The sequence below is a fragment of the Pecten maximus genome, chromosome 4, assembly GCF_902652985.1.
Source record: "Pecten maximus chromosome 4, xPecMax1.1, whole genome shotgun sequence".
Taxonomy (NCBI): domain Eukaryota; kingdom Metazoa; phylum Mollusca; class Bivalvia; order Pectinida; family Pectinidae; genus Pecten; species Pecten maximus.
In genome coordinates this window covers 22,724,146-22,742,690 of record NC_047018.1, presented here as the reverse complement: position 1 = coordinate 22,742,690, position 18,545 = coordinate 22,724,146, and the positions used below count along the sequence as shown (strand labels likewise).

At 38.8% G+C, this 18,545-nt stretch overlaps 1 protein-coding gene across 1 annotated transcript in view; it reads left to right on the top strand.

Annotated features, from left to right (window-relative positions):
* Nucleotides 1-3,159: 3,159 nt before the first annotated feature.
* LOC117325534 (thioredoxin-1-like) overlaps nucleotides 3,160-18,545 on the top strand; it is a 45,396-nt gene continuing 30,010 nt past the window's right edge. The window contains exons 1-2 of the mRNA XM_033881825.1: nucleotides 3,160-3,278; nucleotides 16,611-16,715. Of these exons, the coding sequence (XP_033737716.1) occupies nucleotides 3,252-3,278; nucleotides 16,611-16,715 (132 nt within the window). The 5' untranslated portion in view covers nucleotides 3,160-3,251. The remainder of the gene's footprint in view (nucleotides 3,279-16,610; nucleotides 16,716-18,545) is intronic.

Below are 18,545 nucleotides of genomic sequence, written 5' to 3'. Positions count from 1 at the left end.
GCAGTCGTTTCGACATACGCGAGATTTTTCGGGGCTTCGGTATAGGACGTTTCGGTACTTAATGGACAATTTATTTACTGTAGACGTGATAACGTTAAATGATCAACACAAAAACAGCTAAATTCTTGTTCGGCATAGCCGTCTAATTTTCTTTTGGCCCCGGATATGACGCGACAGGTGGCGTTCTGGTCAAGATGAAGTATGTGATTGGTCAATGTAGCGGTCAATGCAAAATGCAGATATACAGTTAAAAACGAAACAAAGTTAAAGGGACCTCACGGTAAACCAATATTTATTTTGTATTTTTTGTCATATTATTGGGTATATCTTTAAAAAAAATAACCTTCTGAACAATGACCATTCGAATTTGATGATGTATGTACATAAAAACATCAATTATCAATTATTAAAAGGTTATCACTCTGAATATGCAAATTTTGTGACATATACGATAAACGCATGCGCACAACAAACTAAAACACATGGAAACAAAAATGGCTTCCAATGTGAATCGACTGGGGTTGAAAACGATAACAGCTTCCGCAATGAAGAGAATAATAGGAAAATGGGTCAAACACAATCCTAGAATTAAACTTGGGAAGCAGTACAATAGATTGTAACAGTTCAAACATGAAAACAACAGTAATACGGACTGATAGTAGGTCATGATAAACTCGGTAATTTTCACACAAACTCAGTAATATTAACACAAACTCGGTAGTAGTTCCACAAACTCTGTAACATTTATAGTCTGTACCAGTACATCGCTACTGTCACTATACTATATGAACAGTGTTTACACTTATTTACACATAAATATGTGTGCCGTAATATTTAAACCACTGTGTATAATCAGAGACATATATATATATATTTCTCTCATATCTCGCCATGTTGGATAGAGTTTGCCCATGTTAGATAGCTAAATCTATCTTACATAGCATTTCACGCGCGCGGAGTAATCTCCGTTCAAGAGGGACAACTCTCACAACGTCGTCTGCTTGTGTTTACACCCGACAGTCCTTATCGTCGGTGTCGGTTTTGAAACGTTGGACTTAACTATAAAAATACATACATTCTTAGATAAATATATATCATATCAGCAGTAAACCAATAGGGCTACACGGTTAAACGATTAGACATTTCATCTGAGCGAACATATAACTCCGTTACTGTAGACTAGGCCTACAGGCCTGTTGTAACAGTTACTGCAGTACAGTACAGTAACAGACTGGCCTACCCGACAGATTTGTCATTTGTCATTAAAAAAATGTAAACACACACACTCACCTGGCAATGACAGGAAGTAAAATAAAAGCCATACATAAAAAAATATATAAAAAAGAAAATGTCAAACATCACAACCTATGAAATGGTTCCGTTTGCGTCTGCAGGGAGCCTGGAATTTGTTTACTCTTCTGTACTGTCAGTAACTGCTAGCCTAGGCCTACTCAGTAACCTGTGTATTTGGAAGTTGGGAATTTGGCTCTTAAATGAACGAACATTCGGTAAAAATGACACCCCTCGATGTTCATATAAAATATTTATTTTAATTGTAACTCAGAGTCTATATTTGTGTAGAGTAACCATGAAAACTAACTGACATCATAGCCTTTCAATATGATCATCGTTATCGACGGACCTACCTTCGTCATTTCATCAAGACAACCGGTTAAACACATATAATCCTATGTCACAGAAAAGATCGAATACTCGTATAGAGTCATTGTTCGCTGGTTCACACACGAAGTTGCCAAAATCACAGTGAATTTAAAATTACCAGCCACAAAACATCGCCGCGTCATGGCGATCGAGATCAACATCACTCTCAATATCCTTGAACTATGAATGGAATTCCAATGACAGTCGTGACGTCATGCAGTGACGTAGTATTTTATAAAAAAAAATTGACTTGGCATTTAAAAGTACAGTGTATTCTGTGAAATGATAAAATATGTCGAGGTGCAAATCAAATTATATGTAAAGTTGGAAAACTCATTTCAGCGTTGGCTTTCAGTATTGTTGATAGAACTTCTTTTTCTCGGATGTTGACAATTCGATCACGGCCACGTAAAAGTCGGTCAAGTTACGGTAATTTTTATCGGCGAATTGTTCATTCGTTCATCACTTAACCACAAAATGAATGAAATTTGTGTGCAATCATAGCTTGCCAAAATAAGGTATGATCTTTCAGAATATCACAAGTATTTTTAGTAAAAACATCAAATAAAGAAATTCAAAAATTGAAGAAAATGGATGGCTGAGGGACACTTTCGCCAGAAATTCGGTAATGATATGAGAGAAAAAGACTCTTTCATTATGTGTGTATTTAGGATAGTGATATTCCACCCTTGGGATCACAAAATGTGGTAAAACCCTCGGCAAGCCTCGGGTTTCACCACATTTTGTGACCCCTCGGGTGGAATATCCCTATCCTACATATACACATATGAAAGAGTCTTATAGTCTCTGGTATAATATCGTTATCCAACTAACCCAGATGGAATATAGATATCGCCTTGTAAGCTATCGTGTGTTTTTTGTTGCCACGATTTCAAAACAGTCACGTAATGATCTAAAAATAATTTCCACGCTAAATTTAGAGGGGGATTCTTAACTGAATCGAGTGGTCAAGCTGGACATAGGGATTGACTTTGAACATTGGAACAGCACAGAAACATAACTGGAAAGGAACAAAATTGCAACGTTTTTACCGTGATGTCCCTTTTAAATTGAATGCAAGCTGAATAAGTGGATGCATCTATTCAAATGACACATTTGCAGTCTTATTATCACCAAAATGATTCAAACTGATATAATTTTGTTATCCGTGCTGAAACTGCGCATTTATTAATTGCATCGTAGTTCGTGAATTTATTTCACCAGTAGTTTTACATTATAACCACCAGCATTAAAACTATGCCATTTATCTTTTTTTAAAGATATTTCTTGTTTCTTTATATTTCTATATCTAAATCTATATTTTCTCTATATTCACGTATTTCTATACACGTACGTACATGTATATATTTCTCTATCTTTACGTATTTCTATACATGTATATATTTCTCTAACTTTACGTATTTCTATATCTTTACATACAATGTACTGTATATATTTCTCTAACTCCTAGATAGATCTATGTACAGTACAGTTTACAGCGCGTGCTCTTGACAACTATCTTTAGGCTGGGGTCACAAGACAGGTTACACGAGGTACGAGGAAGACTTATATCTAGGATAAGAAGAAACATGGGAGTCACAAAAGTAGCAAATAAGGTAAATTACAGCATATGTAAACAACACGAAGAAACATATTGATCAGATTATTTCCGTGTAATAGGCCTACAACGAATCACATTTCTAGCGTGTTAATAATGTTTCCTACATCTAGTTCCTGGTACAGGTCCTGGCTATTTGATCGTAATTTTCGGTTTTCATACAAAAGGAACCGAAAACCACAGCAGTTGTAGTCTTATATGATATAATTAGTAAGAAATGTAAACAGGCTTGGCTACTGAAATGACGGACTTGGATACTCGAATAATATAGGCCGAGCAAAGGCATGTTATAACCCCCCCCCCCCCCCCCCCCCCCCCCCTCTCCGCCGCAACAAAGTTGGAGGGTAGGCCCCTACATACATGTACTCTTGGTTCAGGTGATGAGTCGTAAGACTCAAAGTAATAAATGAGCTTGAACTTGGTTATCCGTCCGTCGGTCTGTAGACCACAGGTACCAGACTCGTTTTATTAGATGATAACATAGGCCTATAAGAGTACATTCTCATTTATGTGTACTCTTATGTTATTATTTTATAAAACGAGTCCGGTACCTGTGTGTAGACACAACAATCTACCGGCTACTCCTTAACTACTGAGAGGATTTCAGAACCTGCTGGCAATAATCCTTACCTCTTTATAATTTTTCGGATTGGTCAGCCAAGATGGCTGTCTAAAAATTTATCTCTTTAACTACTGTATTTATTATAATAAACACTCCCTCCCTAATAAACACCCCTATCCATGTTTCAGTGATAATACCCATCCATATGTATCCAGAGTTTAGCACATTAAATAGTTAATTCTTTCCATTCTCACGATGACTGTCACACGTCACAACAAAATGCTCCTGTAGCCTTCATGATGATTAATACACTCATCACAGTAAATATACCTTCCACCCTTTGTGACGACTCAAATCGTCTGTAAACATCATGAAAGACTTGATATTACTCGCTGGTTCAGCACAGTCATATGAAGGAATTGACACAGAGATTATGTTTTTTTAGCAGCATCACACAACAGTAAACGATTGTTTTATCGACATCTGATGTGATAGCCATATGCTCCAATACACAAGGACTACCCAACATTTACTAACGGTAGCGACAGCGAAATTTGAATGAGTACGTAAAATATGCCTTCTATTAAACGCTCCCACAATGAAAAATTGCACACCCCGGGGCATTTATTAGAATAAAATTCAATGGATTTCAATAAAACTTTGTGGGAAGGATGGTTATGAAATGAACTTTAATGTTGTATAAGCGAAGTTGAAATTAAAAATAAAATGGCCACCATATAGAGATGATTTCTGATTTGTCGAAATTTTTATGTTATCCGATTTCGATGAAATTAAGCGTTTAGGTGAAGGTAGCAGTGTACAGAAAAAATGCCCAATTCTGAAAAATAAGGCACATGTTTAAGATATGTAACATTGCCAGTTAACCCTAATTCTACCATGTTTGCTATGCAACGCCAGTTTTGATTGGTTTAAAACCATGTATTATTTTCCAATAATACAAGCTCGTGCCAATAATACACGGTCGGGAGTCACGGCTGTAACAATTTTATATATCTAATATTCACCCGTTTTATTTAAGGTCACCATAGCCTAGTGGGCTAATGGGTTAGTCTTTCATTAATTTTTATCACGACGCGAGTTCGAATCCTACGGAGGCCCACTTTTTTTTCTTTTTTTTTATCCCTTTTTTTTATTTTCAAAATCAATGCCATATGAAAGATGCTCTTGATTGTAGTACTGTATTGCATGTATATTTCATCAACAAATAATGTAATACTCAAGAAATAAATCACAAGGTTTTCTCGGGGTTTCTTTGCTGTTTTTCTATTAGAAAGAAGTCGATCTCAGAACTAAACAGTACATGGTAGAATAGAAACAAGGATGGATAGTATTGCAGCAGCAATACAAAGTCCCCTGCCTTATCCAGGAGTGCAACTATTTATTTCCCATTTTTTAAACTACGTGTTATACTGATCACGTATACCAAGTTTCGTTAAAATCAGAGTAGTACTTTAGGATTGTCCGGACACGCCTCAACCAATGAGAAGCCGGCGGCCATTTTGAAAAATGTTTTATTTCGAAAAGAAAAATTGGGATGCAAACTACATGTGATACTGATCATGTATACCAAGTTTCGTTAAAATCGGAGTAGTACTTTAGGAGGAGTTGTCCGGACAAGTCTCAACCAATGAGAAGTTGGCTGCCATTTTGAAAATTGGTTTTGCGGGAAAAAAAAATGTGGGATGCACAACTACATGTTATACTGATCATGTATACCAAGTTTCATGAAAATCGGAGTAGTACTTTAGGAGAAGTTGTCCGGACAAGCCTCAACCAATGAGAAGCCGGCAGCCATTTTGGAAAATTAAATTAAAAAAAAAAATGTGGGATGCACAACTACATGTTATACTGATCATGTATACCAAGTTTCGTTAAAATCGGAGTAGTACTTGAGGAGGAGTTGTCCGGACAAGTCTCAACCAATGAAAAGTCGGCGGCCATTTTGAAAATTGGTTTTTCGAAAAACAAAATGTGGCATGCACAACTAAATGTTATACTGATCATGTATACCAAGTTTCATTAAAATCGGAGTAGTACTTTAGGAGAAGTTGTCCGGACAAGCCTCAACCAATGAAAAGTCGGCGGCCATTTTGAAAATTGGTTTTTCGAAAAACAAAATGTGGCATGCATACATCATGTTATACTGATCATGTATACCAAGTTTCATTAAAATCGGAGTAGTACTTTAGGAGGAGTTGTCCGGACAAGCCTCAACCAATGAAAAGCCGGCAGCCATTTTGAAAAATGAATTTTTAAAGAAAAAAAATATAGGATGCACAACAACATGTTATACTGATCATGTATACCATGTTTCATTAAAATCGGAGTAGTACTTTAGGAGGAGTTGTCCGGACAAGTCTCAACCAATGAGAAGTCGGCAGCCATTTTGAAAATTGGTTTTTGGAAAAAAAAAAAGTGAGATGCACAACTACATGTTATACTGATCATGTATACCAAGTTTCATTAAAATCGGAGTAGTACTTTAGGAGGAGTTGTCCGGACAACTATTGCGTGACAGACAGACAGACGGACGGACAGACAGACGGACGGACAGACAGACGGACGGAGGGTAAACCTAAAGTCCCCCCGTTTTTCAAATGGCAGGGGACTAATAATCAACTTTGACTTGTGTATTGTTGCAGGATATACAACTCGGCCTCGGATATTTTGCAATTTTAATTAATAACTCAGGCCTGCGGCCTTCGTTATTAATTTAATTGCAAAATATCCTCGTCCTCGTTGTATATCCTGCAATAATACACGAATCATCGTTAATTATTTCTTAAATATTTCCTATAATAAAGTATATATACAGTACATTTGTATTTGTAATCTGTACAACATTGGCAATTTTAATACAGCTCTCAAGGATAAATAAACTGATTTTTTTTCTTACCTGTGAATACCATGGTACGACTTCAAAAAACCTTAAACAAAAATTGCAAAATATCATGACATTTGACCCAAAATGACACACACTGAAATTATAAATTTCTCTGTCTCAAAGGACGAATTAATCTTGGTTTGACATATGTTGTACATTAAGTTTTCTCACAGTCTTACCTTCACTATCATGCACCATTTTTCACTGTAGTCAAAACTATATTTCCGGTGTAAACACACTGTCAGAAAATCCGGAAATTTAAAATCCAGAACCAATTTATTAATTTAATTTTTAATAAATAAGAAGCCTGTATATGCTTCATACTGAATTATCTAAATATCCCAAATATAGTGTACACTTAATTTTTCATTTTTTATGCATATAATAGAGGAGTTATTTGCTTGACAAAAAAAAAATCATTCATGGCCAGGCAGTCTTTCTGTTGTCTGCTACCTGTAGTATGGCAGTGCAAAAACCATGGCAATGTTTATCTTTTGAGAAAAAAACCCAACCAAAATGGCCTGCCATTTCCTGACCTCTTGATTGTTCGAAAATTAAATATTGAACAATTTTAATGAAATTTGGTATGTTCAACCTTAATTTCACCTTTTAAGAAAATGGCTGCCATTTACTGGCTTCTGTTACATAATATTCAATATCAACGAAAGTTGATTTATAGGGGTATTATTGGACTGCAAATTCAACTGATGGGTTTCGTTGACATAGTAACCAAACCGAGGCTTCTGATTGGATGAAATTTGAATATTGTCCCAATTTTGATGAAAATTTCTATATAGGTATATTAGGGGACTGCAAATTCAACTGTATGGGTTTGGCTTTCATAGTAACAACATGGTGGCTTCAGATTGGTTGAAATTTAGATATTGTTTGATTTCTGTGAAAATTGAAAATAAGGTACTGTGAAATAGCAACCTAAAGTGGTCATCGCCAAATTTCGCTAAAACAACTTCATTTGGAACTCTCAGGGGAATAAAAATTTCGCTTGTTTCAATGATAAATCCTGATGAGTTCAGGATGGGGATGGAAAAAATTTTCCCAAAAAATGCTCACAATACACTAGACAATCTTATCTCCTTCCGCTCCTTCTGCAAAGTATTTGTTTGTGATTATAGAGATATGATTCACGCTTTTATATGTTTGAAGACAGGACATTTGTTGAATTTAAATAAATTATAGAAGAACAGCTTAAATCGTACACAATGACCTGTTTTATCGCTCAGTAGTCAGTATTCCAAACTTTTTTTTGCTTGCTTCCTGGTTTGTGTATGGGGGAGATAACTCATATACACTTTAGTTGATGCGACATTGGAAAGTCACCACAAGCTCTAGGGGTGTTCAAAATGGCCCTTGGCCGCCGAAGATAAGTGAAATCCAGTGAGCTTATGCCATGGCGTGGAGTCCACCGTCTGTCCGTCAACATTTGCTTTAAATCACTACTAGTCATAAAATACTAAGTGAATTTTAACCAAATTTTGTCAGAAACAAATGATGATTCTGACCCCCAAGGGCTTTGCCTTGCCCGCGAAATTTAAATATACTTACCTGTTCCACGAGTCAATCACTAATACTTACCATGAATAATGCCTAAAATGTCGACATGTGACACACGCCCCCATTTAGAAAAATGAAATAGGTAACATATTTCATTTTCACATCACACATAAGACATTTACTCCTAAAACTATATATCCTGGAAAGTAGACAAAACTCCTGAATTCCTCCATCCTACAGCCTGCTGAGGCAATCTGCACTGACATTGTCTTTGCCTCTGATTGCTCGAATTGTGAAACGGTACGGCTGTATCTGCAAAGCCCATCGCATGAGTCTTGCATTGGTCCCTTTCATCTTGTTGAGATATAGCAACGGCTGGTGATCAGTCTCGAGAGTGAATTGTCGCCCATAAAGATATTTCTGGAACTTCAAGATTCCCCATATCACCGCCAAACATTCCTTCTCTACCACAGCACAGGATGTTTCACCGCCTTTAAGCTTTCGACTGGCATAGGCAACAGGAAATAAGGTTCCTTCATCCTCTTGCAAAAGAACGGCACCAAGCCCGTAGTCTGACGCATCGGTCTGTAGCACAAACTCCTTTTCAATATCAGGCAGTTTGAGTATCGGACTGGATGATAGCATCTTCTTCAAAGTAATGAATGCTCTCTCTTGTGCCTCCTTCCATTGAACTCGATGTGGCTGTCCCTTTCTAGTCAAATCAGTTAACGGAACTGATATCGAAGCAAAGTCTGGTATGAACTTCCTGTAGAAGCCTGCCATTCCCATGAATGATCTAACTTGCTTCTTTGTCTCTGGTGTCAGCACTTCAAGGATAGCTTTTATCTTTTCTGGATTTGGCGCAAGACATTGATCTCCGACTATATGACCAAGCCACTCCAGACTTCCATAGCCAATAGCACATTTGGTAGGTCTGGCTGTAAGTCTCGCTCCTCGAAGCCTCTGGAATAGCGCTCTCAAGACGGCATAGGCTCCGCATCAAAAATGGTGACTCTATTTAGCTGTCGGTAGTCGATGCAAAATCGATTACTGCCATCTTTTTTCTTGACGATCACCACTGGAGCAGAATACGGGGACTCGGATGGTGTTATCACGCCCATCTTTAACATTTTCTTGACTTCATCTTGTATCGTCTTCTTCATATTGTAGGGTATGTTATGGCTCTTAGCTCTGAATGGCTCCTCTGTCAATGTTACGATGTCATGTTGTCCTAGGTTAGTTTTCCCTGGAACATCCGTGAGAACATCCTCAAACTCATCCAACAAATTCTGAACATCCTTACTCCGCTTCTTACTAAGCAACTCTGATATCAGAACATCCTCAGACGTCTCAGTTCTTGTCGGCTCAGGTGACGTAACAATCTCATCTTCTGTAAACGCTCCACCATTACGGTCTCCTTCCTCAATAGCCATGGCAGAAATTACAGATAGAACACCTGGCACATCCTTGACTACACAGCCCGTCTCCCTGTCCACCTAGAGTCGTAGCAGGTTGGCATGGTATGTCTTTGACTTGCCATCGACTTTGACCTTGTAGTCCATGGACCCCTTTCTCTCCTCTATCATATATGGTCCTTTCCACTGCATTAATAACTTGTTCCTTTTCGTAGGAAGCAATACTAATACTAAATGTAGTTAACATTTCAATAAGTAATCTGTCAAATTTGATACTCCGTTGGTAACATTGCCAGTGTTGTTTTCACTTTTTCTGTCCGAGATAAACTGTCAAGTAGAGGTCGTTTATGCGCTTGACATCAAAGGCATTATAAGAAGCCATTTACAAGCGTTTAATCAACCATGATTGACCTGCTACAAAACCATCACCACGCGTCCTCAGCTTAATTGGTTTTAATTAATTGTTTATTTATCGGGGTATTGTCACCCTTGCAGTCAGTGAAGTGTCAGAGTTTTGTTACGGTCTGTGAGCAAGTCAGTTAACTGACCAATGCCCCACACATATGTCTTCCACCAGCCAGCAAGCGTTACCTGTCATAGGCCTAAGTGAATCTAACAAGTAGAATAGGGGCTCCATACGGGGTTATCAAGACATATTCTCCAAAATCGGGAGAATACACTATGTTTTATCTATACGATCGGGAGACGGGGCAGGGAGTCTGGAATCGGGAAATTCCCGACTAAATCGGGAAAGTTGGCAAGTATGATACTTTCTGCCCAGGATTCATCTTCCTGTCTTTCGCCTTCTTGTTGTAGTAGATCGATTGTCGAGCCCTCGCTGATTTCAGATTCTGCCGAGCCATCTTGCAAGTCTCTTCCAATCGCTCCTTCAGATCAATCACATATTGATAAGTGGTCTTGATATCAGGGTCCTGAATATCCTTGGTCCACAGTTCCCTAAGAATCATCATTGGTCCCCTTACCTTGCGTCCATAGAGCAACTCAAATGGCGAGAAACCAAGACTTTCCTGTGTAACTTCTCTATAGGCAAACAACAAGGCGTTGATATATTTATCCCAATCTCGAGGTCTTTCAGAACACATCCTTCGCAACATCTGCTTCAGGGTACCGTTGAATCGTTCAACGAGGCCGTTACACATCGGATGATACGGTGTCGTAGTTAACTGACGAATAGACAGCAACCGACTTACCTCTCGCATCAAATCCGTCATGACTTCCTGGGGTATGCCAACTCGACTATAGACATCAACTAAAGCCTCAGCAACCCGTTCAGCTTCTATTCCCTTCAATGGCACTGCTTCGGGGTATCTTGTCGCATAGTCAACAATGGTAAGTGTATACCGATTGCCTCTCTCTGTTACTGGATCCAATGGTCCCACAATATCAATGGCCACCCGATGAAAAGGAATGTCGATCAACTGCATCGATCCAATTGGTACCTTACCAACCTTTCCTTTAGGGTACGTCCGCTGACAGACGTCACAAGACCGACAGTATCTTGTCACATCAGAAGTTATTCCTGGCCAGAAAAATTCTGTGGTTATTCTCTCCAGTGTCCTCTTCGCTCCCATGTGACCTGCCATCATGGATTCGTGAGCTAACTGCAGAACTGTTGGTCTGTACACCGTAGGAACCACAAGCTGTTTAAATAAGTGTCCATTTGCAGAAATAGGGCTCTTGAACTCTCTGAACAAAAGTCCCCTGGATACATAAAACCGAGATTGGCCACCATCGGAACGGTCCTTCATAGTTCCATTCTTCGCCATTTCCCAAACGGACTTCAGACTATCATCTTCCCCTTGAGTAGTTTTGATATCCAACGGTGACCCTAGGTCTTTTACACTTGGCACTTTGATCGAACGATACGGCTTATCTTCTTTACGCTTCTGTGCTCTTGTCTGTACTGCATGTGCGTCCAACCCCTCATCTCGCTTCCAATCCTTATCTGGATCATATGGCTTCCTGGCTCCCTTGATATTACCAAGTATCAAGTCATATACCGGGGTATCCATACACCACGCCCGAACTTTACCTTTAAAGTAAGGAGTATCCACCACTGGGTAAGCAACAGGAACATCAACCTTTTGTCCGTTGGCTAAGACACACGTCTCTGTTTCACTAGTGCGATCCTCATCTCTTACAAGACATGTCCGGACAATACATCGCTCACAACCAGAGTCCCGTAAAACTGACGCAGGATGGTTCCCAACAAATCCCTGTACGACCGGCATTTCCGTCGTTTCGTTGCAAGACGCAGTTACATGTGCATCCTCGTCAGTCCTCTTCGTTACACTCTTTACTTGCGTAACACCTGACTTTCCGTCTTTCTTCTTGTCCTTAGAAGCAACATAATTAGCTCCATTCTTCTTCTTACTAACCTTTTGTGGACAATTGAATGAAAGATGGTCTGTTTTCTGACAAATGTAACAATGCTTCACAGAACCAGTGTTCGGTTTGTCTTTAGGTCCCGTATCAGTAATCTTGCCAGACTGTCCCTGCTGATTCGTGTTGCTGGAAGTTGACTTATGCCCTCCATACTTCGGCCTAGCTAAGCTGGATGCATCACCTCGTGCCTCAGCATACTGGTCAGCAAGTTTGGACATCTCTCCAATGGACTTAGGAATTCTCTCCTTAAGGAACAACGTAAGATCTGTTCCACAGGCACGAAGAAATTGGTCTCGAACCATCAAATCCTTCAGTCCTTCGAAACTTTTCTCTATGCCTGCCATCTCCAACCATCTTTGAAAATAACTGTCTAGTCTAACAGCAAACTGGCTGAAGGTCTCACCTTTTTCCGGTCTACCATCTATGAACCGCTTCCGGAAACCTTGCTCTGTCATCTCGAATCTCTTCAGTAGAGCACATTTCAGCACCTCATAGTTCAAACTCTGCTCAACAGGAAGTCTCGAAAAAACATCAAGGGCTCTTCCTTTCAACAACACACTCAGGTTGGGTGCCCACTGACTATCCTTAACCCATCCTTGTGTTGTCGCGTACCCCAGGAAGTCTTGACGGATCAGGGTGCGCAGTTTACCTCGGATTTGATGTGGCAGAGAGTAATGAGTCCTGCGTAGCGTTGGTTGTTGCCCGGCGATTGTCAGCCAAAATGCAGATAGGTTAGGGTACATATGAATAATTGGTGAACAACTACCCACAATACATGTATATCAATTAATATAAGTATGACAAATACTGCATTATAATTAATTTTTGTGAAAATTACACTGAAAAACTACCCGACATCTAAAACGTTCATTTTCATTGAAAAATTCAAACTGGTGCGAGGAAATTCAATGTTTTGGGGTCACCAGTGTATACGAACCTGCCGAATCACCAAATTAAAGCCTGATAAAATTTCCTGCTATACAGTAGAGGTTATTCCTTGGGTAAAGGGGAACAGATTTGGCATAAATGGTGACTCTGACCCCCAAGGGGCCAGAGGGTGGGGCTCATTGGGGAAATAGAGGTAATTCGTTTAAATCGCTACTAGTCATAAACTTATGAATGGATTTAAACCTAATTTGGTCAAAAACATCCTTGGGGGAAGGGGAATAGATTTTGCATTAATGATGACTTTGACCCCTAAGGGGCTAAAGGGGAGGAGCAAAATAGGGGCAATAGAGGTAATTCCTGTAAATCGATACTTGTCATAAAGTTATGAATGGATTTGAACCCAATGTGGTCAGAAACATCCTTTGAGGAAGGGGAACAGATTTTGCATTAATGATGACTTTGAACCCCCAAGGGGCCAGATCTAGAGGGATGGGGCTCAATAGAGGAAATAGAGGTAATTCTGTTAGGTTTCTGCTAACTCTTTATTTCTTCTGACACCACATCATTACATTTATCGATGAAATTAAAAACATACACAGGTATATAAAATTCCTTCAGTTTTATTACGATATGACTTTCATTCAAAGTACTTGCCAATCAAGATACGTTTACTCCAGAAGTAGAACATCTAAATTCACAAATAATTCACAAAGTAAATAAGAAATGACTAGAGTCAGTTCAACTCTAGCAGTATCCAATAGAATCCACTCCAATTCTTTTTAGAAGTAACCAACTTGAAGAAAATAACTGCACAATACAAGTTTCTTACAGTTGCTTATTATATTTAACTAAACTACAACTCAAAACCATAAACTAAACTACTCTACACATTTCCATACTCTCTATCTAAACTAAGTCCATAAAATCCAAAGTCTCTGTGTTAATAAGACCAACTCCAAACACTAACCCTGAAAACTCTCTAAAACTAACTCTGTATTCCAAAGACTCACTCTGAAAACTCTTCTAACAACTCAATCTCAACAAGCCCCTACTCTAAGTGAACAGGCCTTTATATAATTTAGGGCTGTAACGAGTACCCGGGTGACCGGTCACTGGTCGGTTTTGATCCCGACCCGGGTTTGAAATTGTGTGACTTTGTACTAACATAGTACCAACTACTATAGTTCACCAAAATACACATATATTTCAAAGAACACCGTATAGCTTGAACACACTTGAGTCATCACATATAAATAATTAAACATTGTTTTTAGTGCTCTGTAAACATGTCTCCTGTATGAACAGTCACATTGTTGCATCGTCTGTTGACACTTTCTCATGGCCGCGAAATGTGCTGCCTCGACACAGATTTTTCTGGTAACACTCGGAACTCCACAATGTAGTAAGGCAAAACACACACACATTAGAGAAACCTCAACTTGACACCAACTAAACATTTACTGTAATAACCATACACAAGACTCGCACAAGCAATGGACGATAACGATAGTATAGAACTGCTCGCTTCTTTACCTGAGTTATTATGGTAGAGCTGTGTTTCCGGTCATGCGCAAAACAAACTGCACGTATGTCAACCAAACAACATGGTATTCATTTAACACAAACAAATCCATGTTCATAATATCGAAGGCCTCTCCTGTTCTATTCTAAATGTCCGTACAGGGCTACAACTTACAAGTCTACAGCCAACGGGTAACCGGGTACGGGTTGGGTTGTAAAGACCGAGTACCCGGGGCAAAAAATTTGTACCCGTGACAGCCCAATCATATATGGCCAGCGAACTATTCTTGACCAGTGACATCACTTAATAAACCCAACTACCTACACTATATGCTAAACTTAACCAGCAACACAGTCTAATAAAAGAATGACATCATGGTCAAGTTCTATTTATACAACCTCTAGGAACCGACTATACCACAGCCCGAGAATCTATTTTAAGGCAGCCCATCCAATGACCACATACATGTACTTATTTATACCACAGCCTGGGAATCTATTTTAATGCAGTCCACCCACCGACCACATACCTATTTATAAACCAGTCCCCCAAACTGACCACACTGATCAGGCGGCTATGCATATACCAGTCCTCGAGACTGACCACATGCCTATAGCTATTTATAAACCACCCATAAGGACCTAACCCTGCCTCTGAAAACATATACAGTATACACACCGACCTCTGAGAATGACCACCAAGGTACATCTAACATACTTAGGACCTAATAATTACACCAGGAGCCTAAACAACCTCCACTGGTGTTAACTCTATCATTTACTACTTAAAACATTATCTCTGATCTTCACAGTTGCCAAGGCCAAGTAGGGGCCACGTCCATATTACCACAAAACTGATCATCTACAATTAACAACCTCTTACTTGTTACTCACCTTAAAAATAGGAAACAAAGAAAAATCCAAATAAATGAAAATGAGAACCTCACAATTCCTTTAAATCGCTACTTGTCATAAAGTTATGAATGGACTTGAACCCAATTTAGTCGGAAACATCCTTTGGGAAAAGGGAACAGATTTTGCATAAATGGTTACTGTGACCCTCCATCCCATAACCATGTATAGCATTGCTGGACGTTAAGGGATAAACACAATTCTGATGTGAAAATAGGCCCAAGGGTCTTTTCCCACCCTACAGGACTTAAAACACAATCATGTCGTAGAAATAATCCGTAGGGTCTTTCAGTCCCTTAGAGAGTATATATATATGTATTAACAAATTGAACATGAGCATTATTTTGACATTTGGTCAAATCCAACCAGGTGAGCGATACAGGTCCCATGGGCCTCTTGTTCTTTTTCAAGAATGACAGGATTTGGTCCACCTGAAGTTTGAACCATTGTTTGGAGAGGCAGTTCAAAATTAGGAAAATATTTGAAATACCTGGTTTAACTTAAATTAGAGTATTTTGCCATATTTACTGAAATATTTAGGTTAGCAATGCAGGCCCTCTGGGATCAAAGTCAAGCTGCCTGTTACAGATCTACTTAACCCTTAGCTCAAGGCATCTTTTGAAGAATCTCCTGCGTTATTCGAACAAAGATTCTGCCTTAAAATGATCCTGGTTTTTCATGAAAAATTGAACCATGTAATATGTCGTTGCTGACAGGCTGTGAGAGGAATATATATTTTAATAACAATGACGAGCGTCTTGATACATTGTCGCCATTTTATTCAACTAATTATAAAACATATCTCGGACCAACATATCCGGAATCAAGTACAAACTAATAAAACAAAATTAGAAATAAACAACAATATCCGGAATGGAGTTATTTCCCCTTAGACCATAATACTATAAGATATCTCACAGACCAGTAACACCATATACATAACAACCAAACAAGCAAATATCTTGCAGTCTATCCTTAGGAATAGTCTTGTAAGGGGAAGGGTCCGTATAGTTCTGTGTGGGTCTGGAATAAGACATGTCACCCCTACTTCAGCACATCTTGCAACAAATGCAATGTTTTGTTCCTGAATATCAAAATTTCAGGGTAATGATATACTTGACAGGTTTCAGTTTCCACAGAACAGATGAGTGATACAGGGCCTCGTCACTTTTAATATTGTTCATAACAGTTTCCTCTTCTTTTCTATAGCAAGAATTTGATGCAGCAATCAACGGTAGCGAAGGCAAGCTAGTAGTTGTAGACTTCTTTGCCACATGGTGTGGACCATGCAAGGCGATTTCACCTAGAATTGAGGTAAGTCCTTTCAGAAGTGTCTCCAAAGGCATCCATAAATACTGCAATTACCATGCAATAGTTTTAGAGGGCATGATACTGTATATCGTTTTTTTTTAGCGTATGCCAAATTTCGCGTTTTCTATACAAAATGACATGTTTAATTTTTAGCGTTTTCACAACGTGTAATTCAAATTTTAGCGTACATATGTTTCATAACCAACAAAAACAAAGAAGTACAGTAATAATAATTTATCTACACGTTTGTTTGCTTCAGCAAACTCAGGTCTGTCCCTGACCGGATTTTCTTTGTCCTTCCGTGTAACGGTTACAAATCGTAGCTTGGCCATGTTTCACTTGGCAATGCGACTCGTTATGATTTCAAATAGATCTATACAAAGGACAAAACATATGGTCAAATGTGAGTACATTTTTATTGAATAAAACAGTTCAGTCGAGTCACTGCCAATTAAGCACACCTGTATACGGCATGTGTAAACAGGTGATCGGTTCATGACAACACCCCTACAAGGGAGCTAACTCTAACTGTAAAATGTGATCAATTTTAGCGATATCATGATTTGCGACCGAGTCTGGTCGCGAAAATTAGACACTCTTAAAAAAAAAACGATATACGGTATATAATATCTGATCTCAGTGACAGAATTTGGGCTTGCACAAATAAATCAGCTGGTGTTTCACCTGAAGCAAGTCCCTTATATAATTAAGAAAATGAGTTTCTGAGATTTTTAGCTCACCTGGCCAGAAAGGCTGGTGAGATGGCGCGGCATCCGTCGTTGTCCTTCTGTCAACTTTTCTTTAAATCACTACTAGTACTGAATGCCTGAATGAATTTGATGAAATTTGGTCTGAAGCATTGTTGGGAAAAGCAAATCCAACTCTGTATAAATGGAGGGTGTGGCTCCATTGGGGCCAGTAGGGCTAGCCAATAGGGGGAAACACAGATAAATCCTTTAAATACCCACTTGTCCTAAATGCCTTAATGAATTTTGATGAAATTTGGTCTAGAGCACAACTGGGCAAAGGAGATCTAACTCTGTATAAACGGAGGGAGGTAAATCTTTTAAATCCCTATTAGTCCTAAATGCCTGAATGGATTTTGATGAAATTTGGTCTGGAGCATAGTTGGACAAAGGGATATCTCATGTTGTATAAATGCAGGGCGTGGCTCCCTTTGGGTCACAGAGGCGGGGCCCAATAGACCTTATCATGCGGAAAGCGAATTGGAACTGTGCCACAGGAAACAAGTACAGTCGAACCCAGATATAATGAAATCCTTGGGTCACTGAGAATTTGTCAACAATAACCGGGTTTAATCTTTTCTGGCTTACAGAGTTACTCCCCTTGTTTGTAACAATTACTACAAGTTTAGAATAACACATTTTATTATACAAATGCATTCATTTACATGCAATAATTTACAATACAATAAACAATATAATAAATGATATTGAATACATTAAGAAGTGAATTTCATTTTATTCTTGTACATCATCACATATGTATTTTGTCAAGGCTATTTACATTAGGCATAGACAGCCCAAATTTTGTACGGCCACTTAAGAAATTGCTTATTAGTGACTGTTTTTTGCTGTCCATGAACTCTAACAAGCGAATCTAATAATTATTCCACTAACAGTACATGATCATCGGGACAGTCTGATTCTATCTCGACACGAGTACAACTGTCAACAAACCCCACCTTCGTAAAACATCGATCAATAGCTGACGAGGTCGCATTGTGCCATGCTTTATGAACCCAGTCAATCACTACTCTCATGTTCATACAGAAATCTGTGGAGTTCTTCAAACAATGGATTTTTTCTTCTA